The 14,871-nt window shown below is 35.8% G+C and overlaps 1 protein-coding gene across 2 annotated transcripts in view; it reads left to right on the plus strand.

The window, feature by feature from the left end:
- The window catches only part of LOC306879796 (vacuolar protein sorting-associated protein VTA1 homolog), a 30,320-nt gene that overhangs the window by 1,637 nt on the left and 13,812 nt on the right, over nt 1-14,871 (plus strand). For both annotated transcript variants that reach the window (XM_079432985.1, XM_079432986.1), the window contains exons 2-4: nt 6,017-6,111; nt 8,718-8,845; nt 13,397-13,472. In XM_079432985.1, coding sequence (XP_079289111.1) covers nt 6,017-6,111; nt 8,718-8,845; nt 13,397-13,472 — 299 coding nt within the window. The remainder of the gene's footprint in view (nt 1-6,016; nt 6,112-8,717; nt 8,846-13,396; nt 13,473-14,871) is intronic.

The following is a 14,871-nucleotide window of genomic DNA, read 5'->3' on the forward strand; positions in this document are numbered from 1 at the left end:
AACATTCTTCAAAATATATATTTTTTATGTTAAACAGAAGAAAAAACTGCAATGTTTGTAAATGTCAGAATTTAAATTCTTCAGGTGAGTATTTTAAAACATTTTTAAAATTCAAAATGCTAATTGTAATTATTCATGTGGTTTTACAAATTGTACAGAAAATTTATTTAAATGTAGTGAAATCTATACAGTGGCAAGAATCATATAAACTATTGCGTAATAGGAAAAATGTATAGGAAAACAACTTCCTCAATTTTACAAGCACGCGTTGCAAATGCTCACAACACAACTAAATAAAAAAAATAAAGACATTTTTCTATTTGCATGTGTTTTCTGAAGTTGCAGCGCGTTGAGCTCTCTCGGCCACCGTAGATATTAATGTTATTTGATGTTCACAATAGGAGGATCTTAGTGGCTGAAAGGAAGACATTGTTAGGTCTGTATAAGTCAGCTTGAGAGTTAAGTAAACGATTTATAAAAATGCAATAAGTTGACTGGATGCTGAAGGAAGGTTACCTAATGTTTGCATGTCCCAGATAATAGTCTCACACACTATACCGTGTCACATGTCGAACAGCCATTTTCTATCAAATAACCAGTGAAAAGGCTAGTGACATTATCCCACTGTCTATTGAGCAGGATCATTATTTTATTATTATACATTTTTTTGTTGCTTTCTTGTTGTCATAGTTACTAGAAGAGCACCTTTTCAGGTAGACTGCAGTCAGTGTACTGGGAGTCCAACCTCATCAATAGGAGACCTCCCACTGCTCCTACAATTTTCCATCTCTGAGTAGTGAGGTATTATGCCCTTTCTTTGCTGAGTCTAAATGTCAAACTTGATATGTGTTATGACCTGAGCAATCCATGAAGGCAGAGGGGCAACTTTAAGAAAATGTTAAGATGTAATCGCTCTTCTTTGTTGGGCCATTTCTGAACACTGAAGGAGAAAGGCAGCCCAATTACTCTGACAAAGGCCACGTTTAAGCTTCCAGGCTAAAGCCGTCCTGATGTTTCAGGGCAAAATATTGAGGAGAAGATCAATATGAATCTGTTATGGAAATGTTTTGAGAAGATTAAGTTTTTGGCTTCAGTCGAGGGCAAAAATGTGCCATTGTCTCAAATTTTGGACTTGAGTTTCTTTGTTTATATAGCTGGCATCTAACCCTCTGAAAAGATGATAACAAATGAATCTGATTCCGTCTGCAGAGACACTGCCATTCAAAATGTTTTTGTTTTGCTTTTTGCAAAGAAATAATAATTTTATTCTCCAAGGATGTATTAAATTAATCAATAGTGACAGCATTGTTTGTTACAAATTTTTTTAAATAAATGCTGTTCTTTTGAGCTTTCTATTCATAAACGCATCCTGAATTTTTTTTATCACGATTTCCGCAAAAATAGAAACAGCACAGCTGTTTTCAGCTGAGCACCAAATCAATCAGTGTGATTCTTGAAGAATCATTTGACACTGAAAACTGGAGGACTGGGTTTTAAACATTTCATAACCCAAAGCTTTGTAAGGACAATCCATGGGGATGATCTATGAATTTGCAAAAGTTCACTTGCCAAAGTTGGGTGAGACTTGCAAATGTACTACACAGATATCTGCTAAACATCAAATGACTATCTGCAGTTTATCAACACCCACTAACACACCTTTTTGGAAGATTTTCAGCATTTTATTATCTCAATTATTACATTTTTATTATGCAGATTATAGGCTGTGTATTCATTCTGAACAGATCAGTTGCTTTGTGTGTAATTGTGTTGTTCTTTCCAGTTCTTAATGTAAAAGACAGTCGAGTAAGCAGTCTCTGTGTAGATTTTAAACACTTTTTTCATATTTTAGTTAGTAAGGCTCCATTAGTATGCAGTGCTTTGGGACATTCAATTATGTTTTTGATTGTGAAAGTTGTTTGTATAAAGCTCTTATTGTGTTGTACTCATACATAAAGACTTTCTTATTAATTATAAAAGGTCTAAGCAGTTTCTTTTAATAGAGGGTGAATTTACTGTGCCACTGGAGGTCAGCATTGACATTTAACTGAGGGAATCAGGCTGTGCTGGAATTGTTTCTGATGTTAACTTATTTGCCCCTTTTTATTTATGACTTTATCTGTTGCTTGCTTACCCTCGTAACAGTTGATCACGGTCTGTTTGTTGTATAACTAGATGATGATGATGCATCTACACTCTCTCTTGGTTATTGTATTTTTCTTCATTATCCTAAAATTAAATTTCTTCTTGGCTCTGGAGTTAAGCTTTCTTTATGAATCATAATTAGTGATTTTGTCGTACCTGGTATTTCAGCTGAAGTGTATTTTATGCTTCACACTTTTAAAGTTAGGATGAACTACATTATGTGATATAATGGAAAAAAGAACAGATTTAGTGCTGCTTCAGAGCATTGGTAAAGGCAAAACTGTTTTTCTGGATTATAAGAATTAATGTTTTCTTTTTTATGAAGACAATGTAATGTGCGCGGTGCCAGATTAATGTGTGGCAGTCTTTAGTTGTGCGTGGTTTTTTGAAGCAGAATGCTCTTCAGATGCGGTTCTGCTCTGGCTTCTGTCTCTTTGACAGAGCTCCAGTTCTCTGATTGGCACCATGCTGTAAACCTATGGAAAAGGCCCTCTTTGACATTGTTTTCCTTCCTTCTCGCTGGACCTTATCCAGTCTTCAGGCTGAGCAGCAGCTACATAATAACATCCTTGTAATAGGGAAAGCAGAGTGCGCGGGCTGACATTCCTGAATATACAATTCAGTTTTTACTGCAGATGTCAGTGAAATACTCTGGCGTGTCCTCGTCTGAAGAGTCACGCTGTCTTTCGTCTGTCAAACGTCAAGCTTGCGTTGATGCTTGCTTGGCCAATGATGAGCATCTGAGATATTGTAGTGTGCTTTGTTGTACAGTGGACATTGAATGGGTGCAATCTGGTGTTTGGCCCAGGCACATAGCAAGGAATCATTTGACCAATAAGAGTCTTTCTAAATTGATTTATTTATTTTACATTTTGGCCACTTAATTACGCCAAAATGAGTAATTTCTAGCACTATTTTAAGTCACTTGATGAGGTTTGTCACAGCTTTCAGTGAAACTCCTATTACATTCATTCATACTCCTTATTTCACTTGCTTTCTTTTAAACAGAGAAAGAAATAAAATCACCCGTAGGCATATCATAGATTATGGTTTTTATTTTCATGCTTTACAAGTCTGAATGGCCTCAGTGTGTAGCATTGTTTCAGATGAGGAAGATTAAATGTTGAGCAGTATGGGCGTAATACAGTTACAAAGGAGGACTTTGTGACCGTATGCTATGATCTATTCTGATAGACATCAGATCTCTGCAAATTGGGCCTCATGGAAGAGGAAATGGCATGTTCTTAAAGAAACAAAGATGGGAAGTACTTGACAAAAATATATCAAAAACTGTATGAGCCTTTCCTTTCAGCTGCCATCTACTGAATCTCCAATTATTTTGTACACACAAGGTTATCTAACTGATAACCATTCGAATTGTGACTTCATTATAACCTGTCTTCTCCCAAAATGGAGAGGATGGAGAGGACAAAGTGAAATGAAGAGGTCTTGCATACATTTCAGTGTGATACAAAAAGGCTTGGTTGCAGAATCATATTATTCCTTTTTTTTCCTGTCTTGCTTTGTAGTGATCGCAATAAAAGTTGTTTTCCTTAACAAAATTAATTTCTAAGCACAGCGTATTTATTGCTGCAAAATGAATTATCAGAGACTTGCTTAAGCTGAAATGGCACTAATCGTGAGATGTACCATTTGTTTCTCATGAGAAATTTGGTTGAGATTGAGAAAAAAGTTTTGATCACAAAACAATACAAGACCAAAAAAAAAACACATTGGTTTCTCAGGGTTTTTGTACTTTTTTAAAAACTTTTGTGATGGTTTTTTTTTTTGTTTTAACTGGCTAATGTGTTTAAAATCGGAATTAGATTATTGATTTCAAGGTCTGCCTCGCATACAAAGTGCCATTCAAAGTCCCGCATCGGCTTGACTAATGTCACTTCAGCAAAGTGTGTGGAATTGGTTATTTTGTTTGGATATTTTATATTGTTAAAAGCACTGTAATATCAAGAAAATGTTTCCAGCCTTTTCCACTGTGTGTTTACAACAAAAGACAGTAAGTTTAAATATGTATTTCACTTAATGATTCACATTATAGTTTCCTTATGTTTGCATACTAGAATGACTTTTATTTTTTTATTAATTTTAAGTTATAGCATGTATTAGGTTAGATTTCTGTCTTGAATTTCAGCAATTAATGTAAAAGTATGTACCAATTATGTCTTCACAGTATTTACATTAAAATACATTTCTTGCAAATATATACCATTTTTTTTAGGACCAAGTAAATAACAGTTCATAAGTTCATGCCATAAATTTTCTCTCTCTTAGTTTTCTCATTGTTGTGACATTTAGTTTTGTTACATTAAGTAAGAGGTGATGTATCTCAGTGTTTAGCGAATTAAGATTTTGGCCAATGTTTAGACGCAAGGGGATCGTTTCATCCCTCTTCATAACATAAATACGATAGCAAGCCCGGGAATACTTTGTAAGCCCTTGTCTTTTTAATTTCCTTTGGGACAGCATAGGTTCACCTAGGTGAGATTTTAAATTGGTGAAAGTGTAGGTGGGACCGGATATTATCTTCATTAGTGGAGCATATCCCAAAGGCTCTGGGCTTACGGTCTTTTTTTCCCAAATGTCCCTCTTAACACTCCCTCTTAATTTAATGACTTTGAACTTGTGCAATAGCAATTGATTGTTGTCTTGTCTTCTTCCAGGTATCACCTAATGAAGACCTTGTTTGCGATTCTTGAATTCTAATGAACAAACTCTGTGCTTGCTGTTTCATGCTTCACCTCTTCTTTGTAGATCACATTCTTTAGCGATAGATCAAGAATTGTAATTTTATTCAGTAATATTAAAACAGGGTTAATGCTTTTTATTGATGTGTGAGGTGAATGAAACGCAATCTGTATATGAGTGTAGTTTTGTGCTCTTACAGCAGTGACTTCTGTATCTTTGGAGTTGTTTGCCCTGGCAGTTGTATCTCTGGTATTCAAAGTGCGCATCCGGAAATGGCACATACAGTGTGCATCAAAGGCTTGTGGTGGGACCATGTGTTTTTTTTAAACCCTTTCTCACTTACTATGTACCACTGTTGTATATTATACGAAATGAGCAAGAGCCAGTAAGAATTCCATTGTACGGACCACATATGGCCAGTAAAATACCTTGAAAACGTTTGCCAGATGTGTAGGCCTGATCATGTTTTGTAACTCTGTCTAGTGACAAATAGACTCTAGTGGTCCAAAAACATATCCACATAACAGGTGGTCCACATAACAGCAAAAAATGCAGTTTACTGGCAAGGAAAGGGAATTAGAGGATAGTGGGGAAAGTTAATTAAGGGTCAAAACTGTAACACAGACCTTTTAATTACAATTTAAAGTTGTTGTTTTTTTCTCATCATAATATAATTTTCCTTACAGTAACAGTCAAACATTTGGACAATTCTACTTTTTTCACATTTTAGGTCAGCAAAATTTTGAAATAACAGAAATGGAAATATTAAAATAATGCAGTAAAAAACTGTCTTTAGCTATTTCAATATAACACTTCACTTCTTTTTGATAACAGCTTTGCACACTCTTGGCATTCTCTCAGCCAACTTTATGAGGTAGTCTGGAATGCTCTTCTTGGATTGTAATGAAGGAATTCTGATATACTAGCCACATGCTGACTTCGTTTTCAAAAAAAAACTTTGTTTTGTAAAGAAACATAAAACTTACAAAAGTATGCTACAAAAGATGTTAATTTCAGGCATTTTAGCATAAGCTATAAGGTCATGAAAAACATATCCAGTTAGGCGTCTAGACATTTGACTGTACTGTATATTGAATGCCAACATAACATCAGTGCAGTAATTAAACATTGAAAGTAAAATGCTCCTCTCATGTCTAATGTGTTTCAGGTCGACTTTACGCCGTGCAGATGGGAATGAAACTAGATAGCAAAACTCCAGAGTGCCGAAAGTTTCTTGTGAAACTAATGGATCAGTTGGAAATGGTAAGTCCTAAATAGGTTCATTTCTTTTTAAATTAACATCTTACCTCATGAGCTCATTAAGCAAACTTATTCAAGCTGATGTAAACTATTTATAACTATTTAAACGGATCTTGTAAAATGTACTGCCTTAACTTGCAATATGCTGATATTTACAAAACTATAGTTTCATAATTCTAGACTCATACTTCTACTAGTTTTGATTTATTTTGTGTATGTGGCATTAGCAAAAAGTGGTATGACCTTTTGTATTAAGGCCACTGTATTCACATCACCGTTCACAAGGCTGAATTTATAGGTCTCCTCAGAAGGGTAGAAGGAAGCTATGGAAAAAAAAATAGCTTTTATGCTTAGGCGCTGTTATAGACATTTCAGGAACCAATTGGGGAGAATGGAGACCCTGCCGTCTCTAGAGCTCGTTTTTACTATCGCCTCAGCTCAGTTCATTAAATGTCACAGAAACAGGAAACAACAATCTGTGGAGACCCAGATCCTGGTGGGCACATCCGGAACAAAAGGTCTGAACCATACAGTGTACTGAATCTTTGTGAAAGGATGATGCTCGGCTCTTTAATTGCGATCTGAATCGGCCACCTGTCAATCAGGGGATTATGTGCAGGAAATATACTACATAAAGAGAGAAATTCATGTATATAATTACACTTAGAACTTTTGTTTTGTAGTTATTTATGGATTATTTATAGGAATTGTCAATTTATGCAACCTTATTCTTTTCGTTCTTAAAGAAGTGTTTTGCAGTGCCTTTTTATAAAACTGCTGTGGTTCAGGTATTATAACTGTAATTGAAATCAGTGTTTCTCAACCCAAAATGCAGAATGCAAATGATAGCTAATATCTCACTGACTGTTATTTGTGCATAACTGGGATAGTAAGGTAAATGGGTTTGAACAAGGAAGTGAAACCACAAAAATGTGTTGCTGATGCAACATCCAGTCAAACTCTAAGGTTTTCCAGCACAAACTCATCTGTCAGCTAGCAGAAGCTAGACAAATTAGGTAGATGCCAGCATGGACCGGTTCCTCCATCCTCAAGAAACAATGAACAAAACTAGACCAGGTAAAAGAAAAAATGACTCAGACTACAATAAATACAGGTTCACTTGAGACAGAGGTTAACATGATTTGTGCTGACCAACGTGTTTTTTATACAGCGAATTATGGGCTTGAAATATCTGCTTCTGAAGCATTTATATAAATGACTTGTAAGCCCTCAGATTCTCAGTGTTAGATGTAGGAGTTTTGTCTCATAGACTTGCAAGGAGAAGTAGAATGTGCGCGATGAGGTTCGCTTCACCTATATCATGCTCTCGTGCTAAATATCAGCATGTGTCTTGGCCAGAAAACACACAGTACCTTCTTCGCTTTTCTTAACGGAACAAGCTTCCTTTAGTAAGAGTGTTAAAATGACTTGTTTTTTTTTCCAGGGGGATTTTGGGTAAACCCCATGGAATCAGTGTGCAGAGACAAGATCTAGTTTCAAGGCTTTGATTTAGTGTGCACTGGCAACTGAAAGCATTCAATCTCTCTTTCTCTCTGTACTGTTTTTGCACGCTTCCTTCCGACTTATGTTTTTATATTCTTCTGCGATGCAGCACAAGTGATGTACTGTGCCTTCGCAATGCTTTTTCATAGAATAGGTAAAAATTTCATTAAAACGTGAACAGTGAGTCCATTCAGGCGCCCAGGTTCCACCTGTTGAAATATAACCGTCGTATTTGCTTTACTGATTTTACAAGGAAACCTAACGCTCTCTAGCAGACTGTAACATCACAGAGAGGAAGGCCGAGCCCGGGGGCCGCCGACTGGCTGAAGCTTCGGCGGTTGGGTGCTGGCCATTCCAAACCTAAGTAAAAGACCGGGTCACCACTGTCTTATGTGTTACACCGGTTTGCAGATATCAGAATTATAACTGCAAATGTGCTGAAACCTGCCATTCCATTTAATCTTGCAGTGAAATTAATTTTTTTTTTTTTTATGCTGAACCACCTCAAAAATTGCGTATGTTTATATAATCACTGTTTAAATTTATTTTAAATGAAGCTGCACCATATTTATTGTCAATGTACCAACATGGAGAAGGATGAAGCCTGAAAACTCATGCCAGGAAAACAAATGGATATATTCAGATTTGCTGCTGACTCAGTATTATTATAAGTGAGAAAGCATAAGCCTACTTTAGTCAACGCAGTGCTATTGTCTGTTGCATTTTAACCATTTTCTGTGAATTATGAGGCTGCAAATTAATTCGCCTGGTGTTGCAGAAAGGATCATAATAATAGCTGGGTGAATGAGTCCTCTAATTGCGCGTGGGCAACCCTCCAGAGGGACCCTCTTTTGCAACAAAATATTAATTACACCAGGCTTCTGGAGTGGAATCAAAGTGGCCGATGCGCATGAGTCATGCTATGGAAACTAGAGCTTTAAAGAGTAATCATCTAGAATCTGTCATAAATGATGCAGTAAACACAATTTACGGTATCGCCCATGCAAAAAAAATGCTAAAATGACCTAATTTGCATAGCACTTGATGGTGATATTAAAATGAACATCAGTACAGTACATGGAAAACTAACTTTCTTTGTGTTTCAGATGAAGAAGGAGCTCAGCGACAATGAATCCATCACGCAGGAAATAGTTGGCAACGCCCACATTGAGAATTATGCCTTGAAAATGTTCCTCTATGCAGACAGTGAAGATCGATCAGGACGTTTCCACAAGTAAGTCAGGGTCTGGATTGGATTAGTCCCCAGATTGTTTAGACTGTTTAAATGCGCAGACCTTAATTACTGTTTCACTGAACTGTGACACAAAATAATCCCTCTGTCAGTATTGCACATACAGGGAGTGAGTAGCAGGCTAAAATTAGCAACAAAGCTGGTTCTGTACAGGGCAGTTGCTTGGGAGTGAGATGGCATGGATTAGCCAGGTGTAGCATTACAGGTCATGGCAGTATAATGAAGCTGTTGTGGACAGTGACGTCATAAGCAGTGCATTGCTTGTAAAGGGTCCAGGAGCTGAATACCTGGCAGTGACTCGGGCCTCAGGTTAGGGCTGCACAATTCATCGAATTTCTAATCGCGATTACGATTATGGATATATAAGATTATGATTGTTCAAATCCGTGATTACAAAAATAAATAAACAATCAAAAATGCCCACTTGCATTATTCTGTGTGCTTAAGAGGTGTTTGCAGCGCTGTGTTTAACGAACTCAAACACACTGGATAAAAGACATTTTGTCTAACTGATAGTCGTTGTCACACTGTTGTGCATGATAGATAGTCTATGTTAAATGCCAAACGTGTCAAAAGCGTAACAAAATAGCGGTACTCGTTTGAACTGCGTGCCACACTGACCTTTTATCCGCTCGCCTCAAAAGAAAGTGTTTCTTACAGTGACCAGTCGCAATCACGCGCTAAACAATGCTGTCAAATCCAGTAAGAAGCACTCGAGTTCAGCGCAGAGTTCTCCAGAACAAAACACGTCTCTTTAATTTAAACTAGTTTAAAGCCAAATAAATCGGAGCTGTTATTCTCATCAACACTGATGCAGAAACGGTGCAACAACGATCCAGTTAGAAGACGAAAAATCACCCATTTACCATAGTTTTACTGTAGTAACACTAACGGTAACAATGGTACGGTGGCAGAAAAGCAGGATATTCATATTGAGTATTATATTATTAATATACTAAATATGTTAAAGGAGTAATGGAATATACTTACATTATTTTAATTATTCTATCAGTGGATGTGGATTTGTAATTGACTGAATGTCTTTAGGCTACTGTTCTTCAATGCAAACACCATAGAAACCATATACTTTTTTACCATGATAATGAGGTGCTGTTCTTTTGGTTATGTATAAAAGATGAGGCTGTTACAGTTTTTATGATGGTACTGTTAAATGTACATCTGCATCCCAACTGAAAAGCAATAAAAGTGTGTTTTTCGGCCTTTTTTAAAATAGATATTTTAAATAAAAATATGGCATGCAGCTTCAAACAATGGCATAAATATGTTCAAAATAATTGTTATTAATAATCGCAATTACAATCTCAAGGGAATAATCGACAATTATGATTTTTGTCATAATCGTGCAGCCCTACCTCAGGTCATACTGACTGGCACTTCTCAAGGTATTTTAAGTGATTGTTAGTTTGGTTGTAGCTAGATAAACTGGAGTACACATTTATCAAATGTTTACCAAGACGTAATAAAATCTCAGAGAAATACACTACAGGATGTTAGGAACTTTGAATGCGATGCAGTTGCGCAAGAAAAACCTCCAAAAGTGAATTGCTAGCAAAGTCTTGCGTTGCTGAAAGAAGAAACAACAGGTTCACTCTGAGTCTCAAAATACGTTCTGAAATGGATCAACTTTGGCATTTCGTGCCCTTATGATCTTTATCCCCTTCCTGCTGATGAGGTTTAGAGTGAAGATCTATCTTACTGTAGGAAGCTGTCAGTCCTGCATACACTCCCTGTCCAGACGCCACTCTTGAGGATGTATTCAAATACTTAATGTTTGTTCGAACAGTTCAAAAGGTGAATCATTGTGTACTTCATGTTCTTTTTAAAAGGTACTCTAGTTCATGACATTTATTCTCATTCTGGAAAAACAATGTCAGTATTGTTAGCAAGCTCCATTAGGTTTTCTTGAACATGAATGTATAATTGTAATCCTAAACGTTTTATCAAGAGTGAGGTTTTTCTCACAGTGATCAGAGCAGCGTACCTGAAGATAAAAATGTACTGAAAGAGACTTTAAATGAATCACTTTAAATTATCTGTGTTTGTTTTTATTTAAAGAGGATAAGTCATACTTGGTATAGTCTCATTTCATGGTTCCTTATTCTAGGACGTTTGAACGTTGGCGTGTTTGACTACAGCAGAAGTGTAACTATGATTAATATGTCCCAGGATGGTAACAGGGAGCTGTTGTATGAGAATAACACCATACCTGACTTTCAGGGTCATTGCATTAATTTTCATAGGTTTAGGTAAGTGTTTTGTAATTTCCTTTGATAATTGACATTTAAGTAAATAAACTATTTTGGGGTCTGTAGCAAAAAACAACGCTGATTAAATCATAAATGCATGATTAATGGCACCATGTGTGAAGAAATAAAACGACTTTTGGAAAGAGAAAAAGATTGAGTCAGGATTACCAGACGTGAACAGTCTCTTTAGCTTCATAGGTTCTTGATTTCTCAGAAAAATAACGCACTATTTGACTATTACGTGTTTTTTTTTGTTTTTTTTCAAAAATATTTTTTATTTTATTTTCATTTTTTAAACACTTTGAAACAGCCTTTTACAATCGTACACATTTTTCCAAATTCCATACAACCGTAAGATTGCTGCATTTATTGTACAAAAATAAATCAACATAAAAAACTAAAGGAAAATGAAAAACACAACAACACTGAACAAGAATGCTCCTCCCGTTTTAGCCCATGGTAATCTATTCAAAATTGACTTTTATAATCATACTGAATACAAAATGAAACGCATATTTGTTGAGCAATTGATCAATCTATAAGGTCGGAACTGCATTGTCCACAAAGATTAGTCATCCACTTCTTCATCTGTCAAATCCAAATCTTTAATATAATTAATGAAAGGACTCCATATGTTTTCAAATACATACTGTTTAGTCTTTAATATGCAAGTTATCTTTTCTAATGGAAGGCTTGACAACATCTGTCTTATCCATTGAGTAGTACTTGGTCTGTGCGTCTTTGTCCACAACAGAGCTATACATTTTTTGGCATAAAGCAAGCTGAGGTCTAGAAATGCTTGTTCACTTCTACTATAATTTTGTTTCTCTGGGTATAAGCCCAACAGAAAAAGCTTGGGGTCCAGTAAAATTTGCTTTGAAATTATCTTTTTAATTATGATTCTTACATCTTCCCAAAATAATTTTATCTTTCTGCATTGCCAAATACAGTGAAACAAAGTTCCTCTAGCTTCCATACATGTTGTGCATATGTCTGGTATGTTTTTATTATATCTATTTAATTCCACCGTGTTGCATACGTCCGCATTATCCATTTATACTGTATAAGGCGTGTATTTATTGACATAGTGTGAACACTAGTACAAGCTTCTTTCCAATCCTTATCTGAAACTTCAAATTGCAAATCTTCCTTCCATGCATTCAACTTATACTGTGAATTCTCAGATGAGTAAGTTGTCAGCAACTTGTAAAATTCAGATATGATACCCTTCCTCTGATTATCCGTTATCATTTTTTCTAAAGATGAATGTGGAGGTCTATTAAGAGCATTATCTTGATTTGCTTTAACAAAGCTTCTCAGATGGAGGTATTTGAAAAAATGTTTCCTATTAATGCTGAATTTAAGCCTCAACTCCTCAAAAGACGTCATAATATCAGAGTCTGTCAAATAAAGATCTTGAATCATTTTAAGTCCCTTCGATTCCCACAATTTGAATGTTACATTTATGCATTTAGCAGACACTTTTATCCAAAGCGACTTACATTGCATTCAAGTTACAGTTTTTACATTTTATCAGCTCTTGCTTTCCCTGGGAATCGAACCCATGACCTTGGCGTTGCTAGCACCATGCTCTACTATTTGAGCTACAGGAAAGCCATGTTGCATCCGCTCTTCCTGGTACAAAGAACTAATTCCCCCATATTGGACTATATTGAGATAATGAATGTGAATTCTTTAAGTAATTTTGTACATCATACCATATCTTTTAACATATGTCTTACAATTGGGTTTTTAGTTTGTTTTCGTTTTTTTTTTTTTGCTGTGTCAGAATATATGTATGAGGGAAGAGGTAGGGTGAGATTGTGAGATTCCATTTCTGTCTAATGTGGAGACTCACTTGATGAAAAATAGAACATAACAGACCTCAGCTGTGCAGCCCAGTAGTACCAACAATATTACGTTGCGAAGATTTCTATTTAAAATAAATGCTGAAAATCCTGAAAAAAGTGTCACTTTTTAAAAAATATTAAACAGTACAACTGTGATATTTATGTTTTAATATATATTAAAATAGAAGTTATTTTAAATTGTAATAATTTATTACAATATTATGTTGTTGTTGTTGTTTTTTAAATGTAGCCTTGGATTAAAAAAATTAAAAACATCTGAACAGTAGTATGTGTGTAATATCCAGATGTTCTACGTTTTACACATCTGCTTTGAGACATACAATTGGCTTATTTGTTGTACTTTGAGAAATTAATTGACTCCAGTGTTAACAGTTTAATGTGTGTTTTGATCACAGGAATATGATCAAGTCCTTCTACACCTCAAGTCTCCTGTTTGATGTGTTGAGTGTCTTTGGCGAATTATCAGACGAGGTGAGTCACTGTGGGTTGTTTCGTCCTCCACATTGTCAACTAGGTAGGTCTGTATTTTGACGCCAAGGCTAGTATGACAACGTTTTGTGTTGAAGGGGCATAAATATGGGCCTGAGATGTGTTTCTTGACACAGTCCCTGTTTCTGATGGCACAGACACAAACTCGCCTAATTTAGTGGAACGTGCAAACGTCTGATGGAATCAAATACGTCATTAGAGCCATGTTCTCGTGTTCAAATCTGAAAACTGCTACAAAAACATGAAAAGGTGGAAATTAATGGGAAACTATAAAGCTGAGCCCAAGGACTGACAACGCCTCACCAGACTCAATGTACACAGAGGTTTTGAGAGGCCAATTCTTGGCAAACTTGAGCCTGGAAAGTGTTGCTAATCCACCAATTGAATCTGTGTATTTCCAGTGTGCCTATTAGACCATCCCTACTGGTCGCCATGGCCGCAGATGTCTCTTTTATACAGAAGGAAGTGACCTGTGTCCGAAGATGGACAATGTTTCATTGAGTGTTCTTCGCTCCCTAAGGGCCAGACATTTTCCAACTGTAGAGAGCTCTTTGGATTGACTGTTGAAACAGTGCGCCTTCTCTGTGTAACACTAACCCAGACAATGAGCTCTCAGAATCGCCCTCCAGTACTGTGCTGTTTCTCTCCGACAATGCCACAAGGAATTGTGCCATATTAGATTACGTGAGTAAAGGGAACTTTTTAGTGCTAGATTTAAGAGGACTCAGTTCTCATGTATGTAAAAGTAGAAGTTGAGATGTAAAGGGGCTTCAAGAGTCTGTGAGAGCCTTTTAATGGATTCGAGTCGGTGGTGTAATTACAGGTTTCGGCACGCTTCAGACCATTGAAAATAAAGTCAACATACTTTAAAGTCATTAGATTAAAAAAATGGTTCACTGTACAAAATCAATAATTACAACTCTTAAATGAATTATATGCTGAATGCAGTTCATTAGTTTTTCATATGGCAAAATAGTTTTTCATATGGCTGGTTAACAAAGTTCTGACTTTAAAATAGCTGTTACACATTCCACCTTGAAATATATATAATATGTATATGTGTGTGTGTATATATGTGTTACATATAGTTAAATTCTATAGTAATTTGCTAGGACTTTGTATCTGAGATATCACCCACAGCTAGGCTAATATACTATAATATTTAACAGAATAATTGTTTATTGTAATTATTATTGCATATTTAGTCCAGGAATTGCCAGAGGCCTGCTAGAAGATCTGCAGATTGTTTGTAAGAAAAAATGGAAATCAGAAAATAAGAACTTAAAATATATGTTGAGAATAATGTTTAAAGCAATCATTTTTAATATGCTGCTTTAAAACAATATTTATGGTGAAAGTGATATTTTTTAATTGAAATTGT

This window comes from Barbus barbus (genome assembly GCF_936440315.1).
Source record: "Barbus barbus genome assembly, chromosome: 14".
In the NCBI taxonomy this organism is placed as follows: Eukaryota; Metazoa; Chordata; class Actinopteri; order Cypriniformes; family Cyprinidae; genus Barbus; species Barbus barbus.